Source organism: Chrysemys picta, chromosome 4 (genome assembly GCF_011386835.1).
Source record: "Chrysemys picta bellii isolate R12L10 chromosome 4, ASM1138683v2, whole genome shotgun sequence".
Classification (NCBI taxonomy): domain Eukaryota; kingdom Metazoa; phylum Chordata; order Testudines; family Emydidae; genus Chrysemys; species Chrysemys picta.
Window position 1 is genome coordinate 151,785,200 of NC_088794.1, and position 17,377 is coordinate 151,802,576.

The following is a 17,377-nucleotide window of genomic DNA, read 5'->3' on the forward strand; positions in this document are numbered from 1 at the left end:
AATTTCTGCCCTTCAAACCCCAAATTCAGTGTTCCAGTTGCTGCATTTCACCTAGCTGTGCATCCTAATCATGGAAGAGCCATATACAACCCTAAACTGACCCAGGTTCACTTGAAAGACATATGAACTTTCTGTAAACATGGTCTGAGATTGTAAGGGAACATGACTCCAGTGAGTTTCCTGTAGTTTTGCGCTTTGTTGTAAATATTTTTGGTTTAAGAATGGGATCTAAGAGAGAGCCATCCCTCCCCTCCTACTGCTTGAGCCTGCAAATACAGGTGAGCAACTTTGCCAAAGAAGCCAGTGGGATTACTCGCCTAAGCAGAATTACTCTCAAACTTTTTTGAAGATCAGACTATAGGTACAGGTCAAATGTGGAAAAGCTGTATATGTAATATACATTTTCTGTGTGTGTATACAGACAAACACTCACACACATACATGTGTAGGTATCAAGAAATTCCTGGAGTATACTTCCTGCATCCAAGTATATTTATAGACCTAAACACAGACACAAAAATAAAAGAAATGCAGTAGAACCTGGGAGTTATAAATACAGAATTACAAACCGACTGGTCAACCACACCCCTCATTTGGAACCAAAAGTACAGCATCAGGCAGCAGCAGAGACCAAAAAAAACAGCAAAAAGCAAATCCTGTACAGAGCTGTGTTAAACATAAACTATTAAAATAATAAAGGGAACTTTAAAAGAAAAGATTTGACAAGGTAAGGAAACTGTTTCTGTGCTTCTTTCATTGAAATGAAGAGGGTTAAAAGCAGCATTTTTCTTCTGCATAGTAAAGTTCCAGAGCTGTATTAAATCAATGTTCAGTTGTAAACTTTTGAAAGATCAACCATAACATTTTGTTCAGAGTTATGAACATTTCAGAGTTATGAACGAGGTGTTCGTAACTCTGCGGTTCTACTGTAAAAGTGTAATTGACCTTCGTTATTAAGCATCATACAAATACAACACCTAACTTAGCTACACAGGCGAACATTTCATCAGTAACTGGAAAAAAATGCCTTTTAAGTGATGCCTTTTAAGTGCCTTTTCCACTGCCTATCCCTCAGGCAACAGAGTAATTTACAATATGTTTCAGTCAGTTATTGGAAACAGCACTTGTTTAAATTTCCCCTGCATCGCCAGCATTTTAAACACTGTAAAGCAACATCAGTAGCCAAAATCAAATGCTTATCGATCTTCCCCAAATTTTAGGAATATAAAATTTTCCATCGCAGATCACATCACCAGTTACTCTGTTATTCTTCATGGAAAAGCAAAACTGGAATTCTAATCACAAAGAATATAGAGAGAACCATACCCAATTTTTGCCCAGTCACTAGTAAATACTCAGACATCACTGACATGGGCATATTAGAAGCAGATACTGTGATCAGAAGGGAAAAACCTTAGCCTGACAACTGGTGTTGTAGAAAAACCTTGAGATACACAGATTTGATAGAAGGATTTGACTGGGACAGATTTAAGTGATGGGATGGCCAGATCACTTATATTGTCTTCCACTAGTATTATACATAATGCCCTCCTGGGGTTTTGTGCAGCTTCATCCATTGCTGAATTTGGGAGGTGGGTTTGGTAATCTCTTGTATCTAGATCATAGAATCATAGAATATCAGGGTCGGAAGGGACCTCAGGAGGTCATCTAGTCCAACCCCCTGCTCAAAGCAGGACCAATCCCCAACTAAATCATCCCAGCCAGGGCTTTGTCAAGCCTGATCTTAAAAACCTCTAAGGAAGGAGATTCAACCACCTCCCTAGGTAACCCATTTCAGTGCTTCACCACCCTCCTAGTGAAAATGTTTTTCCTAATATCCAACCTAGACATCCCCCACTGCAACTTGAGACCATTACTCCTTGTTCTGTCATCTGGTACCACTGAGAACAGTCTAGATCCACCTTCTTTGGAACCCCCTTTCAAGTAGTCGAAGGCAGCTATCAAATCCCCCCTCATTCTTCTCTTCTGCAGACTAAACAAGCCCAGTTCCCTCAGCCTCTCCTTGTAAGTCATGTGCTCCAGTCCCCTAATCATTTTTGTTGCCCTCCGCTGGACTCTTTCCAATTTTTCCACATCCTTCTTGTAGTGGGGGGGCCCAACACTGGATGCAATACTCCAGCTGAGGCCTCACCAGTGACTAGAGGGGAATGATCACATCCTTCGATCTGCTGGCAAGGCCCCTACTTATACAGTACAAAATGCCATTAGCCTTCTTGGCAACAAGGGCACACTGTCGACTCATATCCAGCTTCTTGTCCACTGTGACCCCCAGGTCCTTTTCTGCAGATAGATCTGCTAGCTATTACTATCAGGTATTGCTGTTGGAAGCCAATTTGTCTGGGCTGATATAGGGGGACATTGATGAAAAATAATTTCCCATCCGTTGATTTGTCTTTTCTGAGTCCTCCTATACCAACCCAGACATCCCACCAGGGTTTACTCCGTATTAAGGCTTGGGGATAATTCTCCATTGTAGGGGCATATATTGTTGATATAAGGTTCCTACTAGATGAACCAGCTGAAAAGTGATCTCCAAGAGAAGTGATATCACAGTTCTTATTTCTTCCTGTCTCAGCCTACTGGGAGACAGGAGCAAATACTCTTGCCTGGGCTGGTATAGAAGAACTTGGAGAAACCTATTAATAGGGAGGAGTCGCCATTCATGGCCACAAAATCTAAATAAATTCATTGAATGGGATATTATCTCATTAGAAAAACCTACTACAATCCGGGACTGCCTTGATACAGAACATACAGTGAAAAGCAGTTACCTGGTAAAAAATTTTTGCTGTCATTCTGCTTGCCGTCTAGAGAGCTTTAAAATCTTCCTGGTTATAATCATTATAATTCAGTGGTACTTAGACTCACAAACATATTAAATCTTCATATCACTTCTGTTGTAACACTAGAATGTCCGTCTCCCAAGGATAATTGTTTGAGAGAGTGAAGTGTACTTCCTTTGCAATTTCTCCTTAAATGTTTTGCCAGAGAGGCTAGAATTCTGAAATGCGGGAACAAATAATGCAAATGAGTCAGACAGGCGTATGAGTCCTATCGTGCAAGGGAATAAGTTTCCTCCTGGCCATTAACACCTGCAGTGGAAGTTTTATACTATGCCATTTTATCCTGAAACAGCTGAGGAGTCGTCATATCTTGTCAAAGGTCCTCACCTAGATTCTACTGAAAGCTCTAGCCTGTTGTAATAATTGTTTTTTCCTTCCTGTTTGTGTCCTTTATAGAAGGTTGAATACATATTTAATAGTGGTTGTTACCATGGAACTAAGCAGACCAAGCCCTCTGACCCCAAACAATGGTAACTCTTTAGTGTTGTACAGGGACAGGGTCGTGTTAACACAGTCGACTCTCTGGGCCTATTTATGACTTTGAAATTAATACAACAGGTCTCCATCCTTACTGTGGTGTTCATCCTTGCTTTTTACCTTTTTTTTTTTAAGGCAAGCTACAACTGTTATTACCTTATTATTAAAGAAACTTTTATTTAAAAAGCAAATATCTCATGAGAGTAAATACCCCATATTTGCCCCAATGTGGGCATTATCTGGGGGAGTGGGAATTCTTAACTTAAACTTCTGGCATTTTCCATGGTTTTCTTCCATCAGGAGTGAGGGCCTTCTTTCACACAGAAGATATGGTGGGGTTTCACACACACACACACACACACACACACACACACACACACACACACACACACACACACACACACACACACACACACACATTTGTGGTTGCCTATGTTTTCCCTGAGAGTTTGGAATCCTCCAGGGCCAAGGCACATCCACAAGGATGTCACTCACCTTGCCTACACCTCCATCTTGTTGCATCCCATAAACTCATAGTTCCCACAGGAACTTCCCAGATCACATGCTACCTGCCTTGTAGTGGGTTGTGGGGGGAGGGGGCGAAGCTTCAAATAATATGTGGAGGAACCAATGCAAATTACTATTCACACTGTGGACAACAAGGTATTTGGTTGTGGGGAAGAGATGTTGGAATCTAAGATAGCCCCAATCACCCCTTCTTCCCTACCCAAGGTTGCTGGGGGAAGGGAAGTGGATGGAGGATGAGGGCCTTACCTTGTTGACCTGAATGCACAGATCACAAAGTTGTTGCAATAACGTGACCAGATACTTTTTGTCCACCCCTACTCAGCGAGACGCTCTGACAGCTATACCATCAGAATCGATTGTAAACTCTCTCGCTATTAGCGCTTTGCAGAGAACAGCAATTCCGTTTTGTGGAAGATTTCAGAATTTCAAAACTTAGTTACTTTCTGATTTGGATCAAAAGCCAAAACAGTCAAAATTCTTTGTGAAACAGAATCTGAAAACGGTTGGTTTAGAAACACTGGAATGTTTTGCTTCAATATGAAATTCCACCTAGCAGGCGGAAGAGGAGAGCTCTGGGAGTGCCAGCTGAGCTGGGAACCTCAGATCTTGGGAGCCAGCATTCCCAGAGCATCCACGCTCTCGGCTCCTCATCAGCCCACCGGGTAGGTGCCAGTGAGCTGTAAGACTAGAATTCTGGGCTCCCCAGAAACCCGCCAGGTGAGCTGCTGAGAAGCCAGGCAAATGAACTGGCAGGAAATCAGGTAGGTTTTGAAACGTGGCTGCATTCTCCAATGACAAACTGAATAGTTGAAGGGTTTCTGGGTCGCTCTACTCACGATACCGAATATGGCCTTGCCTGCAGCTGTGTAGCATAGCTACCTGTCTAACCGCTATAAGTTTTCTGTACACATAATATACTAATAGGGAGAGGCTGGAAACAAGATCAATGTAAGGATTTAGGGATTTTGCTGTTTTACAAGCTTTACATTCTTTGGAACACGTAATGGGGCCCCCTCCTCAGCTGCTTTCAGTCTGTACAGCTCCGTGGAAGTCACTGCACCAGCTGAGGATCTAGCCCAATTCATCTCTAGTCCAGGGGTTCTCAAACTTCATTACACTGCAATCCCCTTCTGACAACAAACATTACTACAGGATCCCAGGAGGGGGTATTGAAGCCTGAGCTCGCCCAAGCCCCACCACCCCGGCGGGGGGGCCAAAGCCAAAGCCCAAGGGCTTCAGCCCCAGGCAGGGGGCCTGTAACCTGAGTCTTGTTGTCCAGGGCTGAAGTCCTCTGGCTTGATCTTTGGTGTTAGCCCAGGGCCCCAGCAAGTCTAAGCCAGCCTGGCAACCCCATTGGGGTCCTGACCCACAGTGTGAGAACTGCTGCTCTAATCTATTGGTGAAGGTCTAAACCTAGCTGCCAGAGGTATAGAGGCCCCAGAGGCGGTAGAACTTTTGTGGAGGGCCACAAAAGATGGAAAGGGACAGGGCTTGCACAGGCTGGGGAAGGTTGGGGGCTTGGGATCATGGATGTGCAGATCCGTCTGTGCTCTGTCTGTTCATCCGAGCACCTATGTAGAGGCGGCTGTCCCAGAGTTAACTTCTGCGACCTCAACATACTAAGAACGAAATTCTTCTGCTCTGCATGACTGTCTCTCCCCATGTATTTTCCTTCACACCAGAGATGTTTTTCCCTCCCTATGACTTTCAAGATGCTTACAATTATTTTAGAAAGGTCCATCTCGCTGATTGTTACACAGGCATGAAGTACAACAGCTGAATACCATCGCCTATAACAAATGTTGTCTAAAGTTGGTATGCTGTAAGGTTTAGTTTCATTTAAAGTATGCTGGTTATGTGTCGTGTTCAAGCTGCAGGCAGTTAGCAACACCCTACCATTGGAGGTGCAGTTCCGATTTGGGTGGGTAGTGGTATCCATTTTCAGTTTACATCAGACCTGGGTTAACTAAGGTGCCACAAGTACTCCTGTTTTTTTAACAGTTTGAAGGTTACTGGGAAACCTGCAAAATAAGCTAAAATCAGTGAAGAATCTAGGAACAATAATATATTTTTGATCAGATGCTGCCAACAGATAGTAACATTTTAAACAACAAAACACACTCAGTGAAGATTTCTCTCAAGTAGCAATTTTCTAGGGTTACCATATTTCAACAAGCAAAAAAGAGGACGGGAGGAGCCCCGCCCTAGCCCCGCCCCTGCCCCTCCCACTTCCCGCCCCCCCAGAACCCCCAACCCTCCCCCCGTTCCTTGTCCCCTGACTGCCCCCTCCTGGGACCCCTGCCCCTAACTGCCCCCCGGGACTCCACTCCCTATCTAAGCCTCCCTGCCTCTTGTCCCCTGACTGCCCCAACCCTTATCCACACCCCCACCCCCAGACAGACCCCTGGGACTCCCACGCCCCATCCAACCACTCCCCACCCCCTGACAGCCCCCCCCAGAACTCCCAACCCATCTAAACCCCTCTGCTCCCTGTCCCCTGACTGCTCCGATCCCTCTCCACACTCCTGCCCCCTGACAGCCCCCCCCAGAACTCCCAACCCATCTAAACCTCTCTGCTCCCTGTCCCCTGACTGCTCCGATCCCTCTCCCCACTCCTGCCCCCTGACAGCTCCCCCCCAGAACTCCCAGCCACCTACCCCCCGCTCCTTGTCCCCTGACTGCCCCCTCCTGGGACCCCTGCTCCTAACTGCCCTCCAGAACCCCACCCCCTATTTATGTACAGGCGTGACTACCTGCCCTTTCCTGGTTACTATACGCGGCCAGTCCGCATCCACATCCAGTAGTTAAAATAAATAAATAAATAAACTAATGATTTAAATTGGAATTTCATCCATTAATAAGTATTTATTATATAGTTAAAACCATTCTATTGAAGGGCAGATATTAAATAACACTAAATATGTTAATGTTCAAAACAATATTAAAAATTTGAAAATTTAGAGCATGGAAACCAAAATAGCTAAAATTTAGTTTTGGCAAGATACACGGAATGGAAACTCCGGGATCTTTACCTGTCACTGAATATAGCCATCATACCAATAGTGGAATATAAAACAAGTCTACATATACTCTCCTTAAAATTTTTACTTCTGTCCATTCCCAATAATTGTAACAAATCATTATTACCTTCACTCCACTTGCCACGCGCCCCAAGCACAAAACCAAAGAAGTGGATATTTTTACCTCCCGTTAAGTTTTTAATTTCTTCCTCTAACTCAAGATAATAAGCCACCTTCTCACTGTGGGCTTGTTCCAAACTTCCGGCATTATCCTCCCATCGCACTGTAACATCAACCACCACTGCTGTATCTCCTTTTATAAATATAATATCCGGCTTTCTTAACTCACCCTTACTATTTCTCAAATGGGGCTCTATCATTGCCTTCCACCCTAATTTACCAACCTTATCTACAACTGCAGACACTACTCTATTATGCCTTTTTATCCTAGCATTCTTAGTCTTATAACATTGTCCTGAGATATGGGGAACAGTCTCCCGCACTTTACCACACCATCTACAAAGAGCATTCACACCTCCTCTTCCTCTTGCTAATGTCTCCCTAGTAGGATAAATATTTGCCCTAAGCTGCAATGCTGCGATATACGCTGACGATTTAACTTTACTAGAGTTTCTAAAAATCGAATTACTAATTAAATCATTTTTAAAATATTTTATCCCTATTCCCTGACATCTCAGTTCCGACCATCTTAAAAATTCCTCTTCCCTCCATTTCTTGGGATGAGATGTTACTGCACTAAATGACAATATTTTATCCACAAGATTTTCTCCTGCATATAGATAAGATAGGTCCATCCAATCATCTCTCGAGACAATATGTCTCCTCCATTTACGAATTAACATATTTGGGATTTGCACACTAAACTTAGTGAGAGCTAAACCACCATCCCTACCTCTAGAATAAAATATCCCATCTGTGGTACACTGAGGTAAATGTAAAATCTCTTTAACTATTTTTCTAACTAACACATCAAGATCGTCTAAAAGATTAAAAGGGGGTTCTATTAAAAGAAGATTATAAAATAGCTTCGGTAAGATGTATGTCTGTAAAATTAATATTTTTTGGGCCGGTTTTAATGGGGCCTTAATTAAATTCTCACTCCAATCTTTCAATTTTTCTTTAAGTACCGGTCCCCCTACACCTATCCAGGGATCTATTCTAGCCCCTAAATATTTTTCAAAATCCCCTGGTTGAACATATTCAATCTTCTCTGACCCTATCTGCCAATTATCCTTAGGATTAACTACATAGGTTTTATGTTTAGTTAAAATATGAAAGCCTTTCGTTTTCTTCACATTAACAGAGAGATTAGTATTTTTACAAAACTCCTCTAAGATACCCAAATTTTTGATCATTCCTTTATATGAGCTACTTAAAATTGCCACATCATCGGCAAAAGCCAATGACGTGACACTATTACCCTTAACATAAAAACCACTTCCTTCTACTTCTAATCTAGTTAAAAGGGGATCCATAGCAATATTAAACAAAATTGGGGACAACGGGTCACCCTGCTTGACCCCCCTCCTAATTAAAATAGACTCAGTAGCTTCATCACCCACCCATACCCTAGTTGTGCAATTATCATAAAGGTCCCTAATAATATCTATAAAATGTTCATCTATACCAAATCTTCTCAACCCGGCTATTATATGTCCGTGTCCCACAGAATCAAATGCTTTAGCCAGATCTACGAACACTATTGCAATTTCATTCCCATTTCGTTTAGCCCCTTTAATCAAATAATCTAATATAGCAATATTTTCCTCACACCCAGGGGCGGATATAAACCCTTTTTGTCTACTACATATCTTAACTGTTTCCACCAGTCTTTTTGCTAATATTTTGGTATAGATTCTAATCCAAACTGACCCAATTGTCAATGGTCTCCAAGATGTTAACTTCTTCATTTCCTCCTCATCTTGTGTCTTTGGTATTAAAATCGTTCTATTTTTCTTAAATTCATCTGGTACCTGTCTATTTAGAAACCATATATTAAAAATTTTTGTAAGTATTAAGGAGTCTAAATTAAAAATATCCCACAAATTGCTCACTTTTACTTTATCTGGGCCAGGAGCACTATCTTTTCTTATTTCTGTTAAAGCTATTCTAATCTCATCCACAGAGATCGGACTCATTAATATATCATTATCCGCATTCTCTGTGGATGATGGCCACCCTATCATATTACCATGTCCAATTGTTCCCAAAATATTTACATAGTATTCCTCAATTTCTTTCATAGGGATAGCACACTTAGCCTTATCTGGCTCTCCCATTATAATGCGAGTCAATCTTCTTCTATCCTTATCAAATAATTGTTGATAGAATTTATACTTAGCTTTCTTTGTAGCATATCTCCTAATTGCATTAAATTGCTTCCTTCTCCCCTCCTTTCTAATCTTCCCTTTTCCTTTATTCCTCAACTCTATTTGACTTTCATTTCTAGGGTCCTGTCCCTCTACTAATGAATAACATAATTTTTCCAACATTGCCCATCCGAGAGCTTTTGTTAGATCCTCCTTTAATAATCCTTCAATTTCCCCTAAACTATTTATTATTTCTCTTCCCTCCCTACTTTGTTTTCCCCGTTTACATATTTTCTCCACTAAATCCACTTCTGGATGTCCTTTTAGTGGGAAAATCCTCTCTCTTGGGGGCGGAATTTCTAATATATTTACTCTAATGTCCTCTACCTCAGTCACTTCCTCCCTATCTCCTGTTACCACTAACTTCTTCTTTGCTAATTCTCGTCTTTTATCTGATATTTGTTTATTCGTTTTGGTCCTCATCTCGCTCTCAATACATTTATTTATATTCCTTTTCCCAATATATTTCCTTTCCAACTGTATAAGCTGCGCAACCTCATCTTTAGTCCATATACGAGATCTAGTCAATCCCTCTTTGATCTTACTTTTAGCAGCCATATCTTCTTTTCTTTGCTCATTCCTCACAGCAGGGTGTCTATGTCTACAGTGTTGGCTCAATCCAGATCTAGTATGAAAACCAAGCCCACAGACCGAGCACGTATGGCTCTTCATTGGGGTATCCGCCTTCTTGGGTATGCACTTGGGGTAGTGGCAAGCTATATTATGATATTGAGAAGATTTTCCACATTTACTACATACAACTCGTATGGCTTTACTTTTATGAACCACATTAATGTGTTTGGCCCATTTACCAAATGTTGGTAATATCTGGGGACATATTGGACAATTAAAACTATCAACGGGATACTCTAAATAAAAAACCCCATCCTTCCACGAACTACTTTCTAATATATTTATATTACTACCAATACTGTTAAGATCCTTATTACGATCCCTATTAAAATCAGTACTTGATTCCCTAACATATGGATCATCAAATGTACTTAAATACTTAAAATCTGGATTAAAACTGTCCATAGTTAAATCATTAAAAGTGTCCCTTGTAAAAACCATCGGTAAGATAGATAAAATCTCCTCACCATGATCATCACAAACATTCTCCTCTACCTCCTCTCCATGCTCCACTGGGAGGACTTGATTCTCACTCTCATTCTCATGAGACTTCATTATAGTCCACACCATTTTATCCATTGGTCCAGCGACCCTGATCACACCCCTAATATATTTAACACTGTCAGCCGGGGCATCAAAGCCAACAGCGGGGGCGTTATTAACCCGGTCCAGCGCCAATCCGGTATAAAAATATAAATTACTTTTTTCCATAGCTAAAAGATTTACCCTTCTCAGGGGGAAACTAACCCTTTCCAGGGGGAAACTAACCCGTACCTGGGGGAAACTTACCCTTTCCAGGGGGAAACTAACCCGTGCCTGGGGGAGACTACCCTTACCAGGGGGAATCTAACCCTTACCAGGGGGAGTCAACCCGTACCTGGGGGAGGCTACCCTTACCAGGGGGGCATCCATGTGGCACCATATGGGGCTGCCCAACCCCGTTCCACACCCCACTGAATGTGGGATGTGGGTTCGTCCTCCGCAATCCGCCTGGCTATTCAAGCCAGTTACCGACTCTCACCACGAGGAGGTAGCGGTTGGACTTGCAATCCAGAGGCTTTCCTCAAAGAGGGGTCCCAAACAGCATAATGTCGAGCTCTAACGGGCGTGTGAGAAAAGGCTCAGATCTTGGTAGGGGTTGCCCCTATTGACCGGGCTCACGCCCACCCCCACCTCACCGATAACCCATTCTCTCACTACCCTCAGGCAATGTTTCCGTCCAAGCCCGACAGCTGAGAGGGTCCAGAGACGCATGGAGAGCCATTAAGAGAGCCAAAGACTCCCTGTTCCTTGTCCCCTAACTGCCCCCTCCTAAGACCCCCCCCCAACTGCCCCCCAGGACCCTACCCCCTACCTGTACCCTGACTGCCCAAAACTTTCTCCACTCCCCTCCAAAAGCCCCCCCCCGTTTCTTGACTGCCCCCTCCAGAACCTCCCTGTCCCTTCTCCTGCCCCCCCTTACCCTGCTGCTCAGAACAGGGTGTTGGGCTCTGTGCGAGCCGGACACATGGCTGAGCTCCCCTGCACAACACAAAACCCGGTCCCTGGCCCTGCACAGGGCTGCGGGACCGGGCTGCAGGAGGAGGAGCTGCCGGCCGGCTCAGAATGCAGGGAGGGGGGGTGGGAGGAGGAAGCTGCTCCGGAGTCCAGCCCGGGACTTTCCTGCAGCCCTCCCAGCCGCTCGCTCTGCCGGGGGAGGGGGAAATCCCGGACATTGTGAGTGCTTTACAACTTCCCCCCGGACGCTATTTTTAGCACACAAAAGGAGGACATGTCCGGGTAAATCCGGACGAATGGTAACCCTAAATTTTCTGTCTAAATGATTTTTTTCAGTGGGAAATGCAGCAAAATTGAAAAATTCCACGGGAAAAACTAAATGAAATATTTAGTTTTTGTTTGGGGTCAGTTTGAATTGAAACATTTATAGTCATCAACTCAAACTGAAGCAGTTTATTGTCAAACTGACATCTGCCTAAGCTGCCACATTGCCTGATGGGAGTTGTAGTTTAGGTATCTCATATCCTCATTCTTATTTTCATCAGAGCAAAAGCAAAGATTGAAAAATCAAAAATTCCCACCAGAGCTCAGTTCCAAATTTCACTCAGCGCTATTCCACAGTAAACTTGAAGCATTATCACAGCAAGACTTTTGCTTATTAACATTGAACAATTTGAAATGTGCCATATAGTGCAGCTAAATCCGACCTGATGGAAATTTCAGTCCTAGGGTTGCTGCATTGCAGGGCCTTTAATGGGTGGAGCCACAGCCAGTTTCTACTGCAGATTCCTTGACGGAAGGCTGCTTTACAATCCATTAAACGGCTCACTTGGAGAGGTTTGGTTTATTTTTAGAGGTTTTACATTTTACTTCATCCTTTTAAAGACAGGAAATTTAACATGGGATGAAATCTGCCTTAGGACTTTTGGAAAGCGCAAAAAAAAAAAAAAGAGAGAGAGAGAGAGGGTCAGAGAGAGAGAGCGTTTAATCAGCCTCCCGAGAAATAGGAGTGATCTGTAACTTTCTGTGCTCCAGAGACTGTACACTCTTTTATCACACCATTCAAAGCCTCTTGTACTACACGGTTTCAAACACAACCGCAGAGGTCTTCGCTTCTCAACAGGCAGTTCCTTGAATGAAAGTTCTACCCCATTAATACCCATCACATGGAAGGAAAGCTTCATATGAGAGAGCAGTTTCTCTGTAGGGAGTTTTGACGGGTTTGGAATGAGTAAGCTAGGTTTCATGCAATATGTAATAACTGTACCTAGGATTGGCTCTGAAAGTAACACCTATTAGACAGTCCTTTTAATAGCAATATGTAGATTTCTCGTGTGTTTCTGGAGTAGGAGCCTTTTCAGGGTTTCTTCTCTTTATTGGTCTGAAAGGAGCATAACAATGACACATAGCTTTTAAGAGTTTTCTCTAAAGCTGTGCTTATCCACCACCAAATGTCTTCCCCTTTCATACTCCAATTTCTCTGATCTAGAGAGCCACTCAGAAAGTTCTGGCTAGACCAGGACAGAAACCAGATTTTCTTTTCCTGGGACGTTCTACAATTTCAATTTATTTTCATTCCAAGATGGAATGAAAACCATAAGATTTAAAAATTTTGTGCAAAAAAAAAAAAACCTATAAAAAGAAATATTTTTGTTTTGATTTGGACCATTGTAAATTGTTTTAATGTTTTATATAAAAACAATTCATTTGATTTCTAAAAGTCATTTTGAAACAAAACATCAAAACATTCCATTCTGATAATGTCAGAATGGGATGTATTCAAATAAAATTTTGTCAGAATCAACCCATTTTTTTCAGAAAGTATTGATTTTGACAAAAAAAATACTTCTGGCTTACAATTAGAAAGCCAGCGAAAGGCAAGTACAAATTTAAGGCATATCAATGTTTACATATTTTTTATTCCATTAGAGTCAAAAGTCTGACAAAGTGTAAATTGCAAATCTAAATAGCTTTAAATAGTATTTCAGATCAGGGCATAGGAAAATTACCAGGCATCTGCTAACTGGAGGAGTAAAGCAACTAAACAGGTAGATGGAAAAGACAAGGACAGGACTGCCCACTTGGTTTCCTGGAGGCAACACCCTGGTGAGAACCTTACCAAATTATCTCACGTTCCCCTCAGCCACTGCAAAGGAAGAGGGTGCTGAGTTTTGTACCAGGGTATCATCCCTATTCTGTTATGTTCAGGTTCTTATACCATGCTTCTCACTGTAGTCCTGGCACCCTGCAAGGAAGCTCACCTCTGGGAATACAAAAATCAAGGTAGTAGGTTTTTCAGACAATCTAAACTCCATCCATGTCCAACCTTTTGTCTCTTCTCTGAGTTCATGGTCCAATAATTGGTGTAGGTTTCCATCACTCTGGAGGGCCCCTTTTCTCCATTGCAATCCATCCTTGGTATGTCACGTGAAAGAATAATTCCTGTTGTGTCTCCTCCTCTCCTTTAAAGAACACTGTAGCTGTCTGCAAAATTAAGTTTTATCTCCATGGACATCGACTATAAAACATTGCAATACAATACTCTGGATGTTACTTTTTTTAACGAATGTTCCCATTGATGGTCTCATGGACACGTGGTAGATTTGCCGCATTGTAACCCTTTGGGGGATGTGTTATTGTTATTTGTCATACGTATGTTGTTTTCATAGCTTACCTTCTCTAATAATCTGTCTCCTGTAGATCCTCCTGCGGTGGAACCAGCATTTCTGGAGATTCGACAGGGCCAGGGTCGAAGCATCACTATGAGTTGCCGGGTGCTGAGAGCGTATCCAACTCGGGTTCTGACGTACGAGTGGAGACTGGGCAACAAGTTGCTGCGGACTGGTCAGTTTGATGCTCACGATTCTACGGAGTACATAGTGAGCAGCCTTTCCAGGGACAGTTATGGGATTTACAATTGTAACATCATCAATGAAGCTGGGGCAGGCCGATGCAGCTTCCTCGTTACAGGTAAGCTTTCCAATGAGTTTTCCTGCAAAATGGTGTTTTCTATCAGAGAGAATGAGAACTAAAGCATTTTGAGTATCCATGTATGTCCTACAGTAATACCACTGCTGCTCCAGTAGGTTTATTTTTAACATAAGATTTGCATCTCTGGTAACACACATTAGGCGACTTAATGCCTAATGCTGGAATTAAAGCAAGGTTGGTAATGAAGTAGCTTATTAAGCATGTTTAATTGGTGCAAGGACAAAAATTGCTGCCACTGGTCTTAAGACAGAAATCAAATATCCTTCATTATAAATATATGGAGATACACCTATCTCATAGAACTGGAAGGCATCAAGTCCAGCCCCCTGCCTTCACTAGCAGGGCCAAGTACTGATTTTTGCCGTAGACCCTTAAGTGGCCTCCTCAAGGATTGAACTCGCAAGCCTGGGTTTAGTAGGCTAATACTCAAACCACTGAGCTATCCCCTCCCTCTGCAGTGGTTGGTGGTCGAGATTGTGACATAAGGCCTTGATGGGAGAGCAAACAGATGACAAACTTTACAATTAACCCTGACTTTCTCATTGGCTTATGATAGGTTAAAAGACCAAAACTCACGATTCAAGAAACTCTTGAACAGTGAGGGTTTGAAATCTGGATCTCTCGTTAAAAGACCTACATAGAGAGTTTCTGATTCAGCGATGCAGTACCACAAAGTCAGGTGTGATTTACGGTCTCTGCTTTAGTCTAGTCGTATCACATCATTAATGTACTAAACTTAAATTTGAGTTTATAACATGTCTTTAATATTCAGCCTCAGCCATAGGATGGGGCGGTAAAGCATTTATCAGAAATACAAGTCTTGGTTCTTTTTTCGGTTGGGAATGCGTTGCCATTGAAAGTATTCTTCCTCTTCGAGGGCCTGCTCCCTAGGTGGCCTCATGGCCTAGTTTCTGTTGGCGGTTAGCGCTATGCCTGGCAGTAAGTACTTACAGGGTTGTGCTCGTAATGAAGTGATCATTGCATATTGTGGTTAAACCTGCCTCGCAAATCTTAAAAATAAAGACGTGATGAGATTTCTCTCAGAATTCAGCCCCCTTAGTCACCAGATGTGGAATATGGTGGTAGAAGAAATCCAGACCAAGAAGACTGCAAAGTGTTTAAAGAAATTTTTTTTTTTTTCTTTTAACAAGTGCTGCCTGGCATCTTTTTCTTAGTGTTGGCACCATGGATCTCAACATGGCATGTAAACGTGACGAGGTGACTACTTCAATGAATGATGTCTGTGGTCCTTGTAAAATTTAATCCAGCTTTAGGTTGGCCTGTCTATTTTGATCCTAAATGAAGGCAGTTATTACCAGCGACCCTATGTTTTTGCAATGACTGTGGTTCCCAAGCATTGGTGTTTAATCCACAGGGTGGCTTGGAAGGAAACGCGAGAAAAAGTCCATTTCCTCGAATGAGTCAATGAAATCCAATTTATTGTTCATCACTCTTTGGACCCAGGACTGTGGAAAGCTATTCTAAGGCAATTATTTTGCTGAGATTGGGGTAATCTGTGTAGCCTCAGTGTGATTTATTACTGTGACAAAACAAGGAACTAACTGAAATTAGCAATGAAATAGTTTTATGATGTACTCAGTACCCATCCCACCGTGTGCCACATCACTTTTTATCTGTACCATTATGTGTGTTTAGCTCTTATAGTGTTACTAAAAACAGGAAAAGAACCTCTTCTGACGTGACCTCTATGCTTTTCTCAGTCTTTCAGGTTAAAGCCTGCATGTTCATGGTTGGTAAATATGCCTTTTAGAGGTGTGCGGTCAAAACCCTACTCTCACGTTAAGAGACAAATTGCAGCCAAGGGGACATATTCTGCTCCTAGATCTCAACAAGGCACATGAAGGATTGGAGAGAAAGAAAGTGGGGAGAGGGTTGAAGAAATGACTGAACCCAGTAGAATTTTTTACAGAGCGTGAATTCAGAGAAATTAGCTCACATCTTACAATAAAACCCCATTGTTTTTTAAACCACTGCAGGAATGTGACAGCAGCAGGGTGCTTTTCTCTCAGTCAGCTTGAACAATGATAAATCAGACTGGTCTGTTTCTATTCAATTTTATTTTTAAATTCTCATGCGGTAACACAATGCCGCAATGTTTGAGTTGCAAAGACTGCAGAGGGAAGTGCATGCACTTAGGGAAAAAACGTACGGAATTAAAAAGGTATGTGGAATATTCATATTGGTCTTAGAATTTGTAAAATTCAATTTTATGAAACATATTTTTGAGCCAAATTTGAGGAAAAACAAACAAAAAACAAATGATATGGAAAACAAAAAAATAATTACTCCAGTTTCACCAGTCTGAATCAAATACGACCTCAGTGTCCTTAGAAAAATCACAAATCATGTGCAAAATGAAGATAAATTTAACATTCACAAATGAAACTATTCTATATTTATCTCAAAGTCTGACATCACACATTGTAAGTGAAGATCAGTGGAAAGCAATTTTCAGGCATTATGTGGTGCAATTAAGATTCTGCAGAGACTGACAGAAAATTGACAAAATGCTTGAATGCAGAAAAATGACATGAATATTGCTGACTGCATATGAGCCCTCATGCATGTGGAAGAACTGTTTGAATGCTCAGTTATGAAGTGGAAGCAGCAGATGAGAATTACTGTAGGTGGCATTGTGGAACATGTGTGGGATGAGGTAAATGGCAGACTTCTTGATGTAAGGCCATATTCAGAAGACTTTGTTCAACTCTCATTACATTCAGTAGGAGATATTTTTCTGTGTGTGCAAGATCTCCGGAACTGTGTCCTAAGGCTCAGTTCCTGACTACAGTGTCTGGACTGGATAGCCAGGCTGAACATTAGACAGATGCACTGGAGGTGTCACAACAAGGACACCTTCCCTTCTACTGTCCTAAGGCTGCTGTGATGCTCCAGAACCCAGTGGCAGGAGAAGATTCCAGTCCCAGAAGGGACCATTGTGATGATCAGGTGTAGC

The 17,377-nt window shown here is 42.2% G+C and overlaps 1 protein-coding gene across 2 annotated transcripts in view; it reads left to right on the forward strand.

Annotated features, from left to right (window-relative positions):
- Positions 1 to 17,377, forward strand: part of MDGA2 (MAM domain containing glycosylphosphatidylinositol anchor 2) — a 631,070-nt gene that overhangs the window by 479,480 nt on the left and 134,213 nt on the right. For both annotated transcript variants that reach the window (XM_008171632.4, XM_008171633.4), the window contains exon 9: positions 14,110 to 14,379. In XM_008171632.4, coding sequence (XP_008169854.1) covers positions 14,110 to 14,379 — 270 coding nt within the window. The remainder of the gene's footprint in view (positions 1 to 14,109; positions 14,380 to 17,377) is intronic.